Genomic DNA, 22,912 nt, shown 5'->3' with positions numbered 1-22,912 from the left:
TCTGAGGAAAGAGAATAAACTTTCAGCAAAACCCTTTTTGGCGTTTACTGCAGAATTGTTAAATGACCAAGGTCTCTTAATTTGCTTCTGCACTTTAAACTGCTACCACACCATACACCAAGTGATAGATAACTGCATCTCATTTTCTTACAGAATGCCAACTAACATACTCTTATGCCTTTACGAATATAATGACATTGGGAGTGAGGTTAAACTTCTGAAGATTACGACATTAAACGAGATTGTACGAGTTACAAAAGGTACACGTGTCTGAAACGCATGCCAGGAGCAAATCTATGATGATAAAGCCATGAGCATGCACGCCAGTGTGTGTGTGGATAACGCTAGTCTATGTTCGTTAGTTATATTGAAGATTGTTCTGAAATTGACGAGAAAAGCGATTAAATGTTTTTTCTGTACCAATATTTATTTTGGTTATGTGCTTCTGAGACTGCATCTGTTTTAGAGGACAAATTCGTTCAGCTTAACTCTGGCCACGTACTCATGAAACCTGAAGTAATTTGGTTAACATCTGACTTGATAAACTGTGAGTCCTTAGACACTGTGTTCTGCTCAGGGAAGGGGAGGTTAAGGGACGGGAGGAAAGGGATATGAGGAGAGTGGCTGTTTTTGTCATCTCGCGATGTTGTTGTGTTCCAATATCTACATGTTATATGTTTTGCCAATAAGTAAACGCCATTTGCTTAACTTAGTCATAATCACTAATTGATGCAAGAATTGTGCAACTTTAGTAATTATTTGAAATAAGCCTGAACAAATTCGGGAGGGAATTTCTAATGACATATTTTACTAAATTAAAACGAAGTCATTAAACGTCGTATTCGCAACCGAAGTCATAACAATCATGGAAGAGTAAAAAATGGAAAAAATAGTCTTATCAATAATTGAATAACAACTTGCGATTTCTTTAAAACACTGTTAATATAAATGACGAAATGCTGCAATATTATGGTACTTATTTAACTAAAAGTAATGCATACCCAAAACGATTGTAAATGTCATCTTTATGGTCCGAATCTTGGCTTGCGGTATGACCCCTTTTGAACTTCTAGATATGTCCCTATTTCGGTTCCGTATAGGGGTTGGAGAACCTTTTACTACAAGACCTAAAACAATTGAATTGGGAAAAATTACATAGCAGACACTAAGGATGGGGATCGCTGTATAACGATTATGTCAAATGTCTAAATTTCTTAATGAACTGGCAATTGCTAAACTATGGCTTACTGAACCTAATTATGGTGTGGGTAACCACTCGGACGCAATATTCCAGAGATAAATGGGTGTTATTAATGAGAAAATATTTATCATTGTAATTTAATCTTGAAATGTAATATATATTATCTATGCATCCAATATTGTATATATTAATCGTTTTAGCTACCCACATGTAAGTTTGCTGTGCTGACGATGGATGTGTGTGAACTCCCATTCGGCAATTTTCCAGAATACTCGAAGAAATTGAATATATATTTAATTTCATTACTTGTCAATGTAATGTAATTTTGTTTACTAGGAATTTTATATTTTCCAGTTTGACCTGAATTTTTTCATAATGCCTAATGATAAAAACACAGTTTATATTTGATACTCAGAAATCACTAAGACCAGTAAACAACTTTTTATTTTTTGCATTTTCTTAATACTTGGGTTTTTCGAAATTGCGCAGTAGTGATGTTTTATACCGATGTCTATATAAATATTTCTCAGTTAGGCTTTTTCCTATGCCATGGAAAGTGTATGTTGTGGCAGTTTGGAGTTATATTTAATTTGTATTCAGATTATTTGGATCCTAAGGGATAATTCTTTCTACTGGAAATATTTGAGTGCTCCTATATAATTCTTGGACAAAGATATTTATTTAAATTTTATTCGGAATTCAAGTACCGGAATATTGTTTGTGGATCAAAAACGAACTGTAGACACACCTGCACAATACTGACTACAGTATACGTCTTCGCCTTCCATTTTTGTATTTTCATTTGTACTCGAACTCCTTTCATCAGAACATTTCGTTACTAGGACTTCTAAAATTTAATTCGTGATTATTTTTGGATTTGTTTCTTAAAACCGCAATTTTTAAAAAAAATAATTTTTACAATGTTTTTCCGGGGAAAAAAATATTTATTACATTTTTCAAAGCTTGTTGTTTTCGCTATTTCTTTTGTTACTCTCTATTAGAGCCTAAATTCGTAACATAAGAATTGGCCCTCGTCCTTGGAATTATGAAATTTGGCGAAAATAGTTCCGAAAACATAGCATTTTGAAATTTTAATTACTCTACTTTTTCTAATCTTTAGTGAAATCAGCAAGCGTTTTCTAAAATGTCATCAAAAGTGAAAATCTTGATTTCAAGTCCTACACATGACCAATTAGACTTTTTCAAAAAAGACGAATTAATTAAACTTGCCAGAAAATATGACCTTTCTGAGGTAAAGGCTTCCTTAGGGAGGAAAGAAATAAAAAATATTGTGGTCCAGTTTTTGGTAGAACAGAATGTTTTGGATAAAAGTGCTCTGGTTTCGATCAGTAAGTATGTATCGGACATTAAAAAAGAAATTAGAATAGAAATACATTATTGAATTAGAGTTGAGGAAGCTGAAACTTCAGAAAGATAAAGAAGGAAAAAGATGCAAATACTGTTACAATCGGAGAAAGAGAGACAACGAATGAAATTGGAGAAAGAGAAACAACAAATGGCATTACAAAAAAAGAAAAATAGATGCATTTACAATTTGAAAACGAGGAGAGAGAGAGAGAGGAGAAAGAGAGAAAGAAAATCAAACGCAATTAGGTATAGAAAAAAAAAGAAAAAAACAAATGCAGCTACAAGAACAAATGCAGTTATAAGAAAAAAAAGAACTGCAATTAGATTAGGAAGAAAGAGAGATATTGAGAGAGGTTTAAATGCAAAGAGATAAGGAACAGAGGGAATATCAATTTAGAATAAAACAAAAGGATCTGGCAAGTGAAACGCACTTTCAAACTTCAGATACAAAATTAAGTTTTGACGTTGCAAAGAATATTAGTTTAGTGCCCCCTTTTGGAGAAAAATATGTAGACAAATATTTTCCTTATTTTTGAAAACGTTGATGAAAATTTCAAACGACCAAAGGAGCATTGGACTCAATTATTACAATGCGCACTTATTGGTAAATCTAGTGATATTTACAGTTCACTGTCAGTTCAGCAAAGTGGTGACTATGATACGGTTAAAGAATACATCTTAAGGGGTTATGAATTAGTCCCTGAAGATTATCAGCAAAAATTAAGAAACTTTAAAAATGAAACTGGACGAACTCATGTCGAATATACAAGAGAAAAATAACAGTTATTGGATAGATGGTGCTTGGCCAAGAAAGTTGAACAAGATTATGAAAGTCTCAAACAACTTGTATTACTTGAAGCGTTTAAGAACTGTGTCCATAGTGACATTAAGACTTATCTTGACGAGAATAAAATCGAAACCTTGGAAAATGCTTTTCGTGCTGCTGATGAGTGTTCTTTAACTCATGAAGTTCCTTTTGTAAATAAGAATTCCACTCAACAGTCTTCTGGCAGAAAAGTATTTCAGCCTTTTTAATCTCAAACTGGCCCAAAGTTTAAAAATCAAGTTTTGGTTAAGCTTGACTCAAGATTCTTGTCTCTTCCTACATATTGCAAGAAGAAAGGACACGTTATTTCTGATTGCTACAAATTAAAAAATAGGCATCATAATCAAGAAAGACCTATTCCAAATGTTCTTATTTATTAAGGGTCATGAGTCTACTAAACCCCAGACTGATTTATTATGGAGAATTATGAACCATTCATATCGAAGGGTTCAAAGTCACTCGTGGGGGATTTGGCTAATCCTATCCTTATTAAAATTTAAGTGACACAGGAGTTTTTCTCAGAGTCTTTTATTGTCAATTACTTTGCCTGTTTCTGAGAAGCTTTGTTCTAATGAGAGCATTCGTATTCAGGGAGTAGAGTGCGGCGTTATTAATGTTCCTATCCATTGTGTAAATTTGTCATCAGACTTAGTGTCAGGACCCGTGACAGTCCACAGTTTTACCCGTTGGATGCATTCATTTTCAACATAGCAACAACCTAGCTTGAGACAAGGTTGTGGTTAATCTACTTGTAACGGACAGGCCTTGCTTGGATAAGAAAGTCGATCCAGTTGAACAATAATTCTCTGATTTAATCCCATCTTGTGCAGTTACCAGCGCTATGGCAAATAAAGCTCTTGAGAATGATGTTGATAAGGAAAGTAATCATTCAGCTAACATATGCATTGGTCTTGCTTTTGATGAGGCCACGTTCAGTCCTTGCTTGGATCAATCAAAAAGTATTGATCACAGTGATCCTCTTTTAACTACTCATTGTCTTTATTCTAATCAGAGTGACAAGCGACAATCACTTGTCGTCAAACAGGAAAAAGATCATGATATCTCCTGTTTGTTGTTTCAAAGGGTCATTAGTGAAACCGAAGCTGCTGAAGTTATTGTCTGTTAGTTCATTAAACATGGAATTCTTATGAGAACATGGAGTCCTACCGAGGTACCTGCTGATGATGAGGGGTCAGCGAACTATCAAATGGAGGTTCCAAAACATTACAGACAGGAAATACTTAATCTGGCCCAAGAAACACATTTCGCTGGTCATTTAGTGGTTACCAAGACTGATCACAATATCTCGGCTCACTTCGATTGGCCAAAAATCAAACGTGATGTTGATGAATACTGTAGATCTTGTCATACATGTCAAATGAGAAGAAAACCCAATCAGAAGATGCCTAAAGCACATATGCAACACATTTCCGGCCTTTGACAAACCATTTAGAAGTGTTATGTTAGTTTGCCTTGGTCCCTGACCTAAGACCAAGTCAGATAACCAATACATGTTGACCATTATGTGTGCGACAACAAGGTTTCCAGAGGCAATTCCTTTGAGGAATATTAAATCTAAAGCAACAGTAACAGCGTTGATACAGAACTTTTAGTCTATTTGGCCTTCCCAAATCTTTCCAGTCTGATCAAGGCTCTAATTTCATGTCTGGAATTTTCCAGCCAGTTATGAACGAATTAGGCATCCAACATTATGCCTATCACCATTTGAACAAAAGGGCATTAGAAACATTTCATCAGACATTCACAAATATGATTCTATCATATTGTTTTGATACTGGTAAAAATTGGGATAAAAGCATTCATTTACTATTGTTTGCAGTTAAGGAATCAGTTCAATAATCTTTAGGTTTCAGTTTCTTTGAACTGGTGTTTGGACACATTGTGCGTGGACCATTGAAGCTGTTGAATGAGAAACTTCGTTCTAATGAAGATACTGAAATTAATGTTCGTGATTATGTCTCCAATTTTAAGTATAAGTTCTCAATGGCTTGTGAGGTTTCAACAGCAAATTTGCTCTAATCAGTCATAAATGAAGTCAAGATATGATTGAAATTCGAAGGAAAGGAGTTTTCAACCTGGTGACAGAGTCCTGGCTCTCTTGACCATGCCACAAAATCCTCGTCAGGCCAACTAGTATGGTCCCTACACAGTTGACAGGAAAATAAATGATCTAAATTACATCATAAATACTTCTGGGATGCGAAACCAAAAACAACTTTGCAACACAAACATGCTAAAGGTGTATATTAAAAAATATAGCCAGTTTAAACATGCAATTAATTTAGTTCTACCTATCCCACTCAGTGAAGATTTAATGAATGAATATCATCGGATTCTACTAATACTGGAGTGACATATCTCCGGAATTCAGACAGTATGAAAGATCTGGGCAATAAACATTCAAATTTGCACAAGCAAGAAAGAAATGAACTTAAATAGTTATTATTTGAATATGAGCATTTATTTCCAGATGTTTCTACAAGAACGAACAACATAGTCCATGACGATGAAACTGTAAATTTGAAACCTGCGAAGCAACACCAGTAAAGGATGAACACTCTTAAACAGAAATACTTGAAGAAGGAAATTCAAAATTTGCTGGAGAATGATTTTATAGAGCTCAGTAAAAGTGACTGGAGTTCACCATGCATACTTGTTCCCAAACAAGATTAAACGTTCCGTATGTTCAACGATTATATGAAGGTGAATAGTGTGACAAAAACAGATTCATTTCCATTACCAATAATCGATGATTGCATTGATATGATCGGAAATGCCAAGAATGTCACCAAATTTGAACTTCTGAAAGGATTTTGGCAAATTCCACTAACGGAAAGAATAAAGGAAATTTCAGCATTCGTGACTCCAGATGGACCTTATCAAAAAAAAGCAATGCCGTTTAGGATGAAAGGGTCGCCACGTTCAAAGTCTCATGAATATAATTACCTCGTGTCTAGACAATTGTGATGCTTACAGCGATGATGTCATCATCTACAACGACAACTTGAAATAACATTTAGCGACAATTAGGAAGTTCTTCGACAGACTCAGGGATGCAAGTTTGACAATTAATTTGTCCAAAAGTGAGTTCTGCCTTGCTAGTTTAACATTTCTAGGACATATCGTGCGGCATGGACAAATTAAACATATACATGATAAGGTCAAGAGTATTTCTGAATTCGTGTGCCTGTAAATAAAAAGCAGCTGATGCGATTTTTAGGTATGGCTGGATACTATCGGAAATTGTGTTCTGATTGCTATATAATTGCTGAACCCCTGAAAAATTTATTAAATAAGAGAAACGAGTTCCTTTGGACTGGAAAATGTCAGGAGGATTTTGACAAGTTAAAATTCATGCTTATAAGCACGTCAGTTCTTACAACTCCAAAATTTCAGCCAATCCTTTAAATTGTCTGTTGATGCAAGTGATGTTGGGGTTGGAGCAATTTCGGTACAAGAAGACGAAAATGGTAATAAACATCCAGTGTGCTATTTTTCTAAGAAATAAAATAAGCACCAAAGAAATGATTCAGCAATGGAGAAGGAATGTTTAGCTTTGATATAGGCATTACAACATTTTTGAAGATTACCATAATTCAGATCCTGCTTTGATTATTGTGTTTAGTGACCACAAACCCCTTACTTTCATCGGCATGATCAAACATTAAAATCAAAGATTACTAAGGCTGAGTTTGTTGTTACAGGAATATGATATTGATATCAGGCACATCATGGGGAAAGATAATTTAATAGCAGATGCACTTTCCAGTGTATCGCAATGAATTATTTCATGTACACTGTGTGTAATTTATACGAGGTTTTATAACCTCATGTATATTAATAATCTATGGTAAAAAGAAAGCTTTATCATATAAACCTTTCTTCTTACGTTTGGGTAAAGTGTTACGTATTTTTGGTTTAATTTATTTTTGACTTAATTTAATTGCCTGTAGGTTTAACGTTTCTTTCATATTTTTAATTCCATTACATGTCAATGTAATGTAATTTTGTTCGCTAAGAATTTGATATGTTCCAGAAATTTCAGTTTCACCTGAATCATTTTATCACTACCTAATAATAGAAACACTGTTTCTATTTCTGACTCAGTTCCCGACCTTGTTTCAGAAATCACTGAGACAAGTAAACAACTTTTCATTTTTGTTTTATTCTCGGCGTGAAATGATTGTTTTTGTATCAAGGTCATGCTATGAGTATGTGATTTTTTATATGTAAACAGCCTCTATTTCGCAATTATGTGTTTTCCGAAATAGCGCCGTAGTCAGGTTTTATACTGATGTCAAAACAGATATTTCTCAGTTGGGTTTGTTTATTTACACTGGAAAGTGTATATTGTGGCAGTTTGGAGCTATATTTAATTTTTGTTCAGATTAGTTGGATCCTATGGGATTATTATTTTTCCTGGAAATGTTTGAGCGCTCAAATAGAATTCTTGGATAAAGATATTTTTTAAAATTTTGTTCGGAATTCAAACACAGGAATAATGTTTGTGGATAAAAAAATAAACTGTTGACACATCCGAACAATACTGACTACGGTATACGTCATCGACTTCCATTTTTGGATGTTTCGTTGGGACTCGATCTCAATTTTCTATAGAACATTTCATTATTTAGACTTCTAAAATTGAATTGGTGGATTATTCTTGGATTAGAGTGTAAAACTCTAAGTCCTTATTTTTACAATTTATATAGTGCTTTTCCAGGGAAATAAAATGTTTGTTAAATTTATCAAAGCTTGTTGTTTTTATTCTCTATATTGTAACTGTTTATTTGATCACAGTTTTAGGAGTTGCTTATCACTATTAGAACTATTGAGTTACAAACAAAATTAGTTGCAATTGCTTTGACTATATGACTTTAACATTAATGTGATTGAGTGAATACAGTTACAATCATGATGAAATTGGTGGAAACACTCATGGTATGCAATTATTTTCCACGTTTAATCAGAATGATTGAATGACACGTTATTAAATTTTATATTAATGAGGAGACACTGTTATAGATTTTGAGGACAAAATTTTGAATGTTTAACAAAGTTACACAGACAGTTAACGATGACTTTACTTCAAAATTAATTTATTCGTTAAAAATCATATCAGGATTTCATGTCGATATAAACACTCATGGTAATATATCACTGTAACAAATTGTTATTACCGTATAGAACAAATTAAGCTACATTAACTCGACACACCAAGACTCAAGGCTGCGGAAAGTGTAGTAGTACAAGGAATAATATGGGTATGATCATCTTCAAATTAGGCTCTGTAAAGAAAGTATTTCTTGTAACGTTTTAGTTTGAATTGGTCTAAGATCAGGGTTTGTTTTTGGTAAAACTTTTTTTGAATTGAAAAAAGCCGCAACCTGCACAACTGTTGAACAATGTATCTCTCTCTATCATACATAAACATATATATATATATATATATATATATATATATATATATATATATATATATATATATATATATATATATATATATATATATATATAATAAAATGCCAACACACATTATAGTTCTCAATTTGAATTTTTATAGGTAAGATATAGGTAGATGTTCAAAATGAGAACTATGTTATTATATTTTCAGCGTATAACAACCCTTATGCTACCAACGACAAAACTAAATGAGAAATTCTCACCATATCCCGCTTGCGAGGTGACATTTGGTCCCTTCTTGGGTATGGTCATCTGCCGAGATGATTGCTGAAGATGATTGTTTTTCCAGATGATGTAGATAATGGCACTGTAACAACCGGTTATGATTACGGCAGGAAAAATGAACAAGGTCACAGCTACCAAAGTAATGTAGATCTAAAATGGAATGTATGGAAAGTAAATTGTTAAATTGATGACTACGGCGCACATTATATTTTAAAAGCAGTTCTCTTTTACGAAATAGCAATTAACTTCACGTAGTTATATATCTGACAATTCACGTTAATTTAACTATAACATATTTCAGTTAATCGAGTTAAATAAAGGTGGCAGTTGTGTAACATATACCAAGTTGCATCATCTTCCTTCAATGACTTTGCTGAAACAATATATTTAGCCTCACCAGTTATTGTTCACCTATACTTTGAGGTTTGCTGTAATTTCGTATATCCTTCTTTATTTTGAATGTATATATTACGTACCTACTTATATGTAAGTCTTTATGTTTTGTCATTGCACTTGATGAATTACCAGACAGGAAATACGATAGGTCCTTTTCGAAATTTAGCGCGTTGGTTTACACATGTTCTAAAATACGTCTTGACACAATTAATTTTAATCTAAACATTTAATTCTAATTATGCAGATGTTAAACATAATACCAGAACTAATTTTAATATATGTGTTCATTTATATGATCTTCCTTGTATAGGTATGTGCCATACCACGCTAGGTAACTTAGAAGCTTATCACAGAAAAGATCATGATGTCCAACTAAATGATGGGTTCTCATCAGAACGGTAGGTAACCGGCTTACCTTCCAATGATCATCATGTGGCAATTTTATCCAGCACTGCATCCGGCCTGGCTCAAACTCCACTTCTTCGGCAATAAACAGCATCTGAATGGAAAAGATAGCGGCCACTCCCCACGCTAGGCTCACGAGAAACCTAGAACGGGTCCCTGAAAAATAAGTAAAATATATTTATTTATTTGCATTATGTGACAGCTTTCATGTATATAGTGCTCCAAAGAAGAAAATACTAGATTGGGATTTTCTTTAAAGTCAAATAATGTAGAAACGTTATAGACTATGACCTGTTCTAGATGAGCAATGTTGCATTCTCTAACACACCGGAAAAAAGGTATAAAACCCTGGACCTTAGACGTATCGAGATGGCATATTTCACCACGTTTGTCCAGACTCGACTACTCTCAGGAAGAAACAATGAAACAACATTCGGTTCTTAGCGTCACAACCAGTTTGTCATCAATCTGGATATAGTAACATGCAATCGCAATGATTTTCACGAAACAAATTATTCAGCAACTTGCAACTCTGCCCTTACACTTAAAATGCGCTAGAGGCTGAGCACTTACATCCATGACCATTACGGGTTGTAATAAAATCACCTCTGTACCTTGGTGATTACACTTAATAGCCCATCAACATTTGCTAGAAGCTGGAAAATTCGGGAGACCATTTGAACATTTAAGATGGGGGTTAGGAGGAAATGATTTTAGACCGGTAATAGGAGTAGCGAAATTCTGAACGTTTAATGTGCAATACGATAATTTTAAATTGATATCCGATGCCTTGAAGAAACAGGTGGAAATTTTCGATGGAACTTTGGGAATAACATCAAATGACGTGCCCCTAAGCACAATACATTATCGACATGGTTATAAGTATTTTAAAGTCTTGCTTCATCAAGTCATTCATCGCCAAGGTCATTGTCGTCGTCATAACTATCATAGGCAGCGACGTCATCATTTCTCCACATGCCTTTCGTTCTTGCCATCTTCATCATATTTGCTTTTGTTTTAGCTTTTCTTTGTTATGGGTGCTAAGTAATAATTACTCCATTAAACACCAAAACAAAAGTAAACCAATCCAGTGCATATGAGGCAAACACAACTCTATTTAATATGGTATCTCCATTTACGACAATCAATGCCATCGCTGATTTCTCGTTTGTTTTCAGTAATTGCTTAGTGTTTCAAATAATATCCAGTTCGATAGTCCGCTAGCCTTGAGATATTTGCTAGAAATGTAATTTACTGTGGTCTAGTGTTCATCACGTTTGTTTGTACAGTATCTGATTGTATCAAAGTATAGCCACTTCGGGAATTTTTCACATACATGTGATTATGTCGTAGTAAATACATATTTAAAAATAGTAGTGATACGTTTAACTTTTCATTCTTGCTGAGGTAGATCGTGTTCATTATTTTGAATAAAATATATTTAAGAATGCACGTGTTTTTCCTTAATAGCTTATTGTATTTAGGGCTTAGCATATGTATAATGCATGCAAAGACTATGAATGCATCTATCTCTATCGAACGCTTGCATCATCACCACTATCTTCCTTATTTCATTCTTTGCCAATGCTATATTGTAACACGTCTTCTCCTGGACATCATTATTCTTGCTAGTGTGGTGATATTTCATTTCCTACCCATTGGTTACATTATTGCTCCTAATAAAAATATAAGAGTAAATCATGAAATAAAGCATCGAGTCTCGTAGAGGCCATTGTGTCGCCCTAACGCGAACGATTTTACAATGTTTACCTTAAAACACTAAAAAGAATTCAGAATTCTTTTGTTGTATGTTTCATCTTTTTTCTGAACTTCAGTTATTTTTGATGTTTGATTATGAAAGATACTCGTGTTTTTGTTTTCACCCTTTGTTCAGTGTTACAATGAGAAAGACAGGAATGATCCCAACATTCTCAATCATTTGATCGTCGAGCAGCATAATCATTGTCAGCTTTTGTGAAAGGAATTCAATTCTTGTAAATTCAAATCATTATGAAGTGTATTATGTAAGAAATCCGATACAACGCGCATATATCACTGATTTCTAAATAGCAGGTGCCATAAATTGTATTGCTGTCAAATTTTAATAATTCTACAATAAATTGATATAGATTTCCGACACCATCCCACCCTAAACAATGCTTCAAACCTCTACCAGGAGACTTTCCATCACGTGAATCTGTACTAAATTATATATTTTTAAGAAAATCTTTCATTTCTCAGATGCCATTCTCTCAACGAGTTGTGAACCGTAATCAAACATTGTGAGTTGCAATTGGACTTAATGCTATAGGCGAATTTTCAGCACGTTCAATCAAGAAACTATATTCATTGCTCAAAGCAAATAAAATTGATTATATAATGGAATGCGTTTCCTTGATTTCAACTACTGGTACATCTCAAAAGCATGCCCTATAGCCTGGAAATGCAATTACACGTTACCTTTTCTGAAAAATGAATCCGTAATTATTGCATTATTGCAGAGCTGAACCTGACTTGGAGCAGAATGGTTCGTGTGCTTTAATGTGGATGTCGATTATTATCAAACATTTTTACTTAAGTCATTCATTACGTCAAGAGAATGAAAAACGGCTTATATGCTGCTTCGAATCAGGAAATATATATGTATGGCATAATTCTTATTGTTCTTATTTGTGCTGCACTTACGCCAACAGAAGCTGTTAATAAAGATCGCTTTTACAATAAAATGTTCAGTTAAATTATGTGGTTTAATTTACATCATTTTCGTCATTAGTGCTTTATTTCACATATTTATTCTTGCGATTTTATTCTGATTACAGTTGCTTCGTCGAAGGTATCGTTGTAATTGCACTCATCTATTTGCAGGCAACACTTACTCTGAACCTGATGTGTGTTGGGATGGCAAATAACTGTTCTCTGATATGTATTTATAGTTAAATGCCTGCTCAACTCCATACAATAAATGAACTTAAGACTTCAATTCGGAGTTGCCTTATATGCTCACTTATAAGGCGAGTCAAAGTGGAAACAACAAAGATCCTGATCTGCCATAGCATAATGTGCATACAGATCAATATATAATGCCCGATACTGTTTGGTATAGTGATTACTACCTTACGAACATCACAGACCCAAATCTACCGGAACAATGTGCGATGGCAGATCTGTGTTTGTGCAGTTTTCAGTTGGTATCGTCTTATACGCTAGTACACACGGGAAACACACGGTCTTTACATACCGAGCAAACATTTGATTAAAATAACTCTTTTTAAGCTTCTCACCTAACTATCCAGATTTAATTTCATCCAATTGAATAGGTAGGAAAGAAAAATAGCTGAACATCCGTGATTTTATAACTTCATCTGCAAGTATATGATGATGTTTTTGAATGCGTCAGTCTCTGTATTACTCAGTAATTAATAAAAAAAACACGTCTGCCAACAATGAATTAGAAGATCTTACCTACCAATATCTGCAGAAAGGTGACAATCATGTCATCCTGTCTGTCTGGACGTATGTGCGTTAGCGATGAATCGCAACTCATATTGCACTTTTTAATATGAAGCTTTTCCACAGTGGGATATTATCACCTGTGGTTCATATTTATGCTCAGTGGTTTTGAAACCACTGGTTGATAAATCTGGATATCTTGTTCGAGAACAAAGTCACAAATAAACATGGACAGAAAGTCAGTTCAAAGATTCACAATTTGAATTATTACAGAAAAAATAGGCATGCAGGACTATAAGTCACAGGACATAAAGTCACACTTTGAAATTTCAAGATTTTTTTAAAAATAAAGTATCAAATAATTATATTATATTATTCCTTATTTGTAGTAGTAATGATCAACGATGCCTGCACAGGAAAATGGTTATTCTTACGTAGCTGTAGTCTTAATAGCAAATGATAAATCAAGCGTATGAAATGAGATCACAGTGGTTTTTAAGGCCTGTTCTTAGAAAGAAAAAAAGTAAGTTTGGATACTAACACTGAGGAACAATATTGGTTTAAATCTCTATTCACCTTTTAAGCAAGCATGCTAACAAGTCTGGAACCACGTGTGCGCTATATGGATTTACTTTATATGACATTAAATACAGGTCTTGCAATAATGAATTCCATTTCCTCGCCAGCCTCCGGATTATGCCCCTGGACGAAACAACTGTGAAATAAGCAATCACGCGCAACAGCATGGGACATATCGCTTTGCCAAGTCCTTTTGCACCGAGCCCGCTTTGCGCAGAATGTGTATCAGCTTGTTATTATGATGTCTACGCCATGTTGTCAGTTGACGAAAACCGCAAAAGAACAGATGCCTACTCAAACCATATCTAAATAACCCTATGGAGCTGCTTAAAACTCTCTATGATGAAAGGGCAACCATTTTGGAAGTGTAACAATGGTCCAGATGCACTAAGCTGAATAGTTGCCGTTGACGGTATCTTTGACATTGTTCTACCACTTCTTAAACAAATACGTACGATATTACTTCGGAAAAGGTCGCACAAAACATATGAAGAGCTTTATTTTGATGTCAGTGACAGATGTAGAAATGCATTCTAGTCTAGACTTCAAGGTTACTAAAGTCGTGACTAGCTTTCAGGACAGTGATAAGAGCATTATTTAAAGTATTTGGATGTCATGCGCCGCGAGTGCCATGGCGCAATATACAGCATATTCGACTAACCAGATGCTACATCAATGATCCAAATTTTTGCTTTTACTACAGCCTTGTGTTGTTGACCTTTTTCACCAATTTCTGCAGGGTATATAACACGTCGGAGCCTTCATGTGAAAGGCATCGCAAGAGATTGAAGAACGTGTAAACTATTTCTATAACTTATGTGATAATAGTTCATTTGGACATTTTGAGAGAGAGATAGAGAGAGAGAGAAAGAGAGAGAGAGAGAGAGAGCCATCGTCATCCAACTATCGAAATAGTACCAGTCTTGTTTCTGCCAGCCACATGGAGTATACACAACATGTATTCACCGTAACAGACGTACTAGCAGCATACTTATTGGATGGAATACTACGTTTTACACCTTAGTAGGCTCACTGTACCCAAGCATAGTGCTATGTATACTTATATTATGGGAATTATCATTCATAAAAATAGCTAGCAGGGATTATTTAGCTAATAATACTTTGAATTTTCACCAATGATTCCACTTCAAAGAAGTTTTTCGTGTAAATAGATCTCTGATCCACTCATAAAGCTCCAAGAATATTATGTACTGTAAATCATGCAAACCTCATGTGATGGGAATAAAGGTCATGGGTTTTAACAAGACCATGCTGCTGAAAGCTTGATGAACTTGAGTAACAAACTTTACTTTTTTTAACCGTTCAAATTTATTCTGGCAGAAATATGCGTCTAGCAATTGACTATTGAACTAGTTATCTATATAAGAGAAATAATACGTGGATTATGAATTCCTAGTATTATCACCAGTCCTAGAAAATATATACTGAAAGGATTGTTTTATCTAATTAGTTAATGATTTGTTGGCAATGCCGTGCTCTAAATTTCAATCGAAGACATTTAAATATTTAACAGCTGTCACGTGATAGCTGTAAAATCTTTTAAATATATGTTGGGATCATATTTTATTTATCCTTCTTTACTCCGGTATATTAAAATCTTACTGACCATTATGCGGAATATCATTGAAACTTGTTTGGATTACTCTATAGGCTTGTACTTGATAGGCCTAGTTCTGAGTTTAGGATGTAATTCTTTACACTGCAAATTTTTTGTATTGTTTCAATTTGTAGATAAAATGACATTGGTGCCACGTTAATATAGCAAGATGCAGTATGAATCAGAGTGGTAAAGAGAGTACCACAACGTCTAATTATTCTATAGAATAGACTTCAGTATTTATTTACTGATCATTTGTTGAGCTCTCTCGTGGTGTTGCACATTCAAAATCATTGCATCAGATTAAGACTGTGTTCGACTAAACAAAATACAACAGTTTACCAAGAATTATCAGATTAAGACTATACTTGATTGACAGGAAATACAGCAGTGCACAATGAATTATCACACTTAGCCTTTATTTAACTGACAACATTTACGGCAATGCAAAATGAATTATCACAGTAAGACTGTATTCAATTGACTATAAATACAGCAGTACACAATGAATTATCATATCAAGATTATTTAACTGACAAGAAATAAAGCAGTGCACCAATAATTACCAGTTTAAAACAATTTTCAATAGACAAGAAAAACAGCAGTGCATAATGGAATATCACAGTCTGCATTCGACTAACCATATATACAACAATAATGCACAAATTTTTATCACATTAAGACTGTTTTCGACTGAAGAAAAATACAGCAGTGCACAAAGAATTATCACATTAAGACTGTATTCGACTGACAAGAAATACGGCTGTGCACAATAAAGTATCACATTAAGACTGTATTCAACTGACAACGAATACAGCAGTGTTAAAGCATACAGCAGTGGAAAGAGAAATATCAGATTTAGACTGTATTTGACTGAAATACAATACATCAGTGCACCAATATTTATCACATTAAGACTGTATTCAACTGACAAGAAACACAGAAGTGCTCAATGAATTATCAAATTAAGACTGTATTCGACTGACACAAATACAACAGTGCACACATAATTATCAGATTAAGACTGTAATCGACTGACAATATATACAGCTGTGCACAATAAATACGTGCACAAAGAAGTGTCATATTAAGACTGTAATCGACTGACAACATATACAGCAGAGCTCAATGTATTATCACATTAAGACTGTATTTGACTGACAAGAAGAACAGCAGTGCACAAAACATTATCAGATTAAGACTATACTCGACTGACAACATATACAGCAGTGCACACAGAATTATCACATTAACATTGTATTCAACTGACAAAAAGTAGAGCAAAGCATAATGATTTATCACATAGAGCTAATTCGACTGACATAAAACACAGTAGTAAAAAATGAATTATCATATCAAGACTTTATTCAACTGACAATAAATTCAGCAGTGCACCAAAAAATTATCAGATTGAGATTGTACTCAACTGACACGAAATATACCAGTGCACAATACATTATCACATTAAGACTAAATTCAACTGACACGAAATACACCAGTGCACAATGAATTATCAGCTTAAGACTGTATTTGACTGACAAGAAATACAGCGGTGCACAATACATTATCACATTAAGACTGTATTCAACTGACAAGAAATACAGTGGTGCACCAATAATTATTTGACTGAGGATGCATTCAACTGATAATAAATAAAGCAACGCACAATCATGTATCACATAGAGACTGTATTCAACTGACAATAAATAGAGCAGTGCACCAATACGTATCACATTAAGACTGTATTCAACTGACACGAAATATACCAGTGCACAATAATTTATCACTTTAAGACTACATTCAACTGACAAGATACACATCAGATAACAATGAATTATCAGCTTAAGACTGTATTTGACTGACAAGAAATACAGCAGTGCACAACAAATTATCACATTAAGACTGTATTCGACTGACCAAAAATACAGCAGTGCACAACGAAGTATCACATTAAGACTGTATTTAACCGACAAGAAATACAGCAGTGCACCAAGAAGTATCATATTAAGACTGTATTCAAATGACACGATTTATATACCAGTGCACAATAAATTATCACATTAAGACTATATTCAACTGACACACAATACATCCGTGAACAAAGCATTATCAGATTAAGACTGTATTTGACTGACAAGAAATGCAAAAGTGCACCAAAAATTATCACATTAAGACTGAATTCAACTGACAAGAAATACAGCAATGGTCAATGGATATAACATTGAGACTGTATTCGACTGACAAGAAATACAGCAGTGCGCAAAGAATTATCAAATTATGACAGTATTCAACTGACAAGAAATACAGTGGTACACCTATAATTTTTAGATTGAGATTGTATTCAGCTGACAAGAAATACAGCAATGCACAATCGTGTATCACACAGAGACTGTATTCAACTGACAAGAAATACAGCAGTGCACCAAGAAGTTTCACATTAAAATTGTATTCAACTGACACAAAATATACCAGTGCACAATACATTATCACGTTAAGACTATATTCAAATGACACGAAATACACCAGTGAACAATGAATTATCAGCTTAAGACTGTATTGGACTGACAAGAAATACAGCGGTGCACAATACATTATCACATTAAGACTGTATTCAACTGACAAGAAATACAGTAGTGCACCAGAAAGTATCACATTAAGACTGAATGAACTTTTTAAATTGAATTGTCTAAGACCTTTTGTAATAGCAGTTGCTGTAACGGCAATATGATTACTTTGTTTGTATTAAGAATACTCTGATTTTGTTAGAAACCGCTCGAACAGTGACACTATTAAAAAATCATGACACTGATAATTTGTTTATTATGTTAATATATTCAGAGAAGAAGGTGCAATTATTTATGATGTGTATTTCATATAACACTCTGAAACATTACAAAACTCTAGGTGTAACTTTGTGCTCTTTGACGTTTCGTCCCATGGTTACTCATAACAGTGAAAAATCAAGTTTAGACTCTTTGTCCTGTGATGTTCTGTCTTAGTTTTGTTGTCTGTAACTTTCGGTCCTACAGCTTGCATATATATTTAATGGCCACCATGGTAGTGATGACTGAGAAGAACAAAGCATTACGTATATTTAACTGAACACTTCTAGTCCTTGATGGTGCTATTGATCGAGTGTTCCTCACAAGTATGAGGTTGGCATAAACGACCTTATCTCACGTTTTCTCTAACCTCTTTAAATTTAACTTATTCAAAGATTATGAAAGTCTCATTTTCAACATTAGAACAAGCTTGTTTTCAGTGCAGTCTTCATATTTCTTTTACTTTAGAAATTCTTGCTTTCACACCAGCAGTATTTACATGTACAACTTATCTGAACATTTATTAATTTTTAGAATCTCTTAGATTCAAATGATGCAATAATTTCAAGCCGAAAAAGATGCAACATCATAAAATATTAAAAGGTACAAGGAACTATATGAAGACAAAATCATTCATTTGTATTTACTGGTAATTAATGGGCTTTTCGATGTCAGCACAATTTAAGTGCCAGTAGGTTTTCGCCCTCTCTGTCATATATGGTTTCCTTTATTTAATGCAGTTTAATGGTTTCATTTACTTAAATGCATGACTAATTCGATCGTTTTTACCGTTCAAGAGGGAAATGAGAGAAATCTCAACAAAAAAAGAAGAAATTACTGCTTTGAAGAATTAGACAAGTTGACATCTTGTTATATTTTGTAAGCTATCAAAATTCAGTTAAAGTTGCCCGGTTAAAACTTTTTATAGAGTTATTTAGTTTGTCATATATCAAATATTAAAAATAATTCGGCGAGAATCTAATGGTATATAATTACATATTTCTTATCAATGTTAAATTGGTGGAAAAATAAAAATATTATATAGCTTTCGCAGAAGTTAGTTTCGCACAATTATTTACCGAAATCATGAACTGGGTAACTTAGAAAGCCTGGTGAACTGCCCTTAAGCTAACGAACAATTGTTAATTTCAAGTAATAACGACTATGATATCAAATTAGCTAACGTCAATTTGGTGATCAATTGGACTTCAGAATTTTGAGGTAAGCGGTACTTTGATTCTGAGAAAATTTCCAGCTTTAGGACTGATATAAAGTGTATCGGGTCTACCATTTCTTCGTTGCCATTTTAATTCAAAAGCTGTATATGTGAATACCATGGTTCAAAGGTGGACAAAAATAAACAAAATGAAAATTAAAATGTCACTGTAAGTTGAGGCCCACACTCCTGCCAATTCAAGCAGGAAATAAGCGTCAGTGGAGACCAATACGCAGGCCATTCTAAATGGACAATATAGGTCAGGTTATTAAATAATCTGATATGTCTAGGTGTTAGTTTTTTGTAAAGGTACTGAAGAAATATATCAATATTGTTTGGTTCTAATGTCATTTATTCAGACGAGAAACTATAAATAAGGCAACAATATAACGTAAAAATCTATTCAAAGGACTATATTGAATAAGGGCCATTTTCTGCCCCCATTTTATGTGCTGAAAACAAAATTGTAAATATCACAACTCTGTGTCTCATTGTATTATTCGGTTCATAAATAACCATATTATATATGAAATATTCATATAAATTTATTTTTCATACCTAAACATGACCTTTGAACATGGCCTGGTATGGGAAATGGAAGCGAAAATGCTACATTTGAGCAACTTGAAACTAGAAAAAATATATAAGACAAGGTATTTGCACTGATTGATCAAGTTTTGGTAAAATGTTTTGGTTCTCATATTAACTTATGTGTTCACGTTTGCGCTAATCACTAAAAATTAAAATATTCTTGAATTTTGCAATGTATAGTTGTGGTTGTTTACCCTGTTTCACCGTAACTGCAATGTGTCAGTACACATGAGCAATTATATCCGAATTTCTAGAGTGCGCTATATTATTTCCTTCATTATTATATTAAAATATTTCCCTGAATAATAACAATTCAGATATTTAAAAAATCATGTTATCCATTCATTTCTTTTCTTTCTTCATTCCTTCTAAATTGCATTGGGAACAAGATTTTTCGAAGAGGCGCTTAAAGGGCATTTGGAACTATATGTAAATAAAGACTACGTGGAGTAAATATTAAATGTATTTTACGTTGCCATTTTGTTTTGTGCAAAAGGATGATGTAAATAATAGGGTAAGTACATATATATTATTTATTTTATACATTATTAACGGGGTTTTCTTTATTTGCACCACGACACCGTTTGCTACATTTAAGGCACTATTACACTGCAATTCTGTACATATAATCTTTAAAAGAATCTGTCAATTTTCTGATTGAAATAACATTTTTCATTAAATTGTGTTAAGTGGGTCTTTCTTCATATAGGAACAATATTAATTCTTTAAAACTAAAGCATTAACTGGGCAAACAACAAAGTATAATCTCTGCACTTATATAAATCTGCTTGGAAAAAATGTGTCATCTCAGTAATATACAAACCCTTATAAGCAAGTTTCCATGACTCAAATGGTCTAGCATTTATTGCGCCAAATTGTCGTACCACGTTCCAATTTCCAAAGCTCCGTCTTTTTTCTCTTTATTTTCTCTTTTTGTTTTTAAGAATTAATATCCATAATATCAGAAACAATTAATTTACAGGTTTTTTAAATAAACTTAGTAACTGCTCAGTTTTCAAAATTAACAAAACGTAATGCACAATTGGCTAACTATTTTATTTTTATGTCATGCAAGGTAACATTGTCATCGGGATGTTCTTTATCTAAAATGGTGGCCAATCAAGTCTACATCAGAAAATAATGGTAGTGGAACCCGTGATGTGAAGCGGTTATTCTTCCCTACATAGATAGTATAACTTGCATACATTCATATTTATATTCATTTTGTTTCATGCTGATTTGGTATCACCTTTTCCGGTGCACTCGCCCACATTAAGAATAATCGTTTTAAGACTGGCATACAAATTTTAAACTTGCTTTCTACATCAATGATGTTACTAACAATTACTAAAATTAGAAACCATTTTCAAAACAGCGAGAACCATATCCACAGTCGCAATGCAAGCCAAGAAGGTGAATTGATTTATGATTTTTTAATTGAAAATATTATTTGTATTACTTATACGCCAAAAACAAGTAATAATATGAAAATAACCCATACTCATTTGTAAATCATTTTATTTGTATGTTCCTAAAGTGTAATATTATTATGGGTATGGTATTCATCTAAAAGGAAACTGTTCGTTATAGGTATATGTTCTCTACAAAAGTGAACATCCTCTCATTTCACAGATAACTGTATGCAGTCAGTGTAATGCAGTATTCCCGCCCTATTTTAAAAATAGACGCAAAAGGTATAGAGAGTACATTACATATAGCTTGTTTCTTTCCTGTATTGTCTAATGCCATTACTTCTAAAACATATTTCACATTATTCAGAAGTTCATTAAAAGTGCTAAACAATAGATTTTCTTTCTTATTATTTCGATACAGTATCATCATTTCGTCATCGTGTGCAGGGGTAGGTAAACTTTTTGAACCATCTTCTTCTGCGATTTCCCCGATGCCTTCGTGTACCACAGTAATCTTGTCTGCTAAGTGGCTAAGTGTCCAATAGTCTTCGCTGTTTCTTCCATTGCTTATGCCGTTCCGATTATCACACCCGGTTATCTCGTCTGTTCCTATTCAGTCAATCAGACCCAGTCTCTTTTTTGTTCCCATCACCCAGTTTGTGTTTTCTGTGCTTTTCTTAACTTGCACCGCTGTTTCTCATTAGATTTGATCGACAGCGCAGACATTTCTTGAAAGATCGATGTGATTTCTTTCCATGATGAAAGCTGAGAAGAATGTTTATATTTAACCATTCGCAAGCCGCTCTGCGATCATGGAGACATCCTGGTTGTTTGCAAGCGTGTTTATGGCGTCGGTCAGCACCCTATTATGTGACACCGCTAGCGAATTGTGTCATTTTATACAATTATTATGGTTGTTAAATTAATAAACATGCGTAAAATACTGTTTCCAAGATGCATAACCTCTGCTCTTGTCAATCATAAGGAAACTACGGATTCGGGTGGCATCAGCGAAAATATTTTGGATTCATCCCACGAGTAGTGGAAGACAAACCAAACTCAGTAGATAACTGAGTCACAATTCGAGTCAATCCCACAGAATATCAACAACATGTTGCAGTTCTCCCGGATCACGTTCAGCACGTATGCGTATTGTTGTGCTACATATTCCACGACTGTGTTATTGTGTAGTCTGAGAGGAAATCTTCACTCAGCATTGTCCTGGTGGTCACGAATGACATCGCACAGAGTAATAATAGGTGCGTCCGGTTGAAGGTTGACATAGATCTTGGAAAATAACTGGATGATTGGCAACGCAA

The 22,912-nt window shown here is 33.9% G+C and overlaps 1 protein-coding gene across 1 annotated transcript in view; it reads right to left on the bottom strand.

The window, feature by feature from the left end:
* Positions 1-22,912, bottom strand: part of LOC149790733 (cardioacceleratory peptide receptor-like) — a 47,158-nt gene that overhangs the window by 5,242 nt on the left and 19,004 nt on the right. The window contains exons 4-6 of the mRNA XM_089971436.1: positions 9,916-10,061; positions 9,083-9,254; positions 1,002-1,127 (exon numbers count right to left, since the gene is read on the bottom strand). Coding sequence (XP_089827562.1) covers positions 1,002-1,127; positions 9,083-9,254; positions 9,916-10,061 — 444 coding nt within the window. The remainder of the gene's footprint in view (positions 1-1,001; positions 1,128-9,082; positions 9,255-9,915; positions 10,062-22,912) is intronic.

This window comes from Sinohyriopsis cumingii, chromosome 10, assembly GCF_028554795.1.
Source record: "Sinohyriopsis cumingii isolate HCF-2022 chromosome 10, ASM2855479v2, whole genome shotgun sequence".
Lineage (NCBI taxonomy): Eukaryota > Metazoa > Mollusca > Bivalvia > Unionida > Unionidae > Sinohyriopsis > Sinohyriopsis cumingii.
The sequence above is the reverse complement of the archived record's forward strand: the minus strand, read 5'-3'. Positions and strand labels throughout refer to the sequence as shown.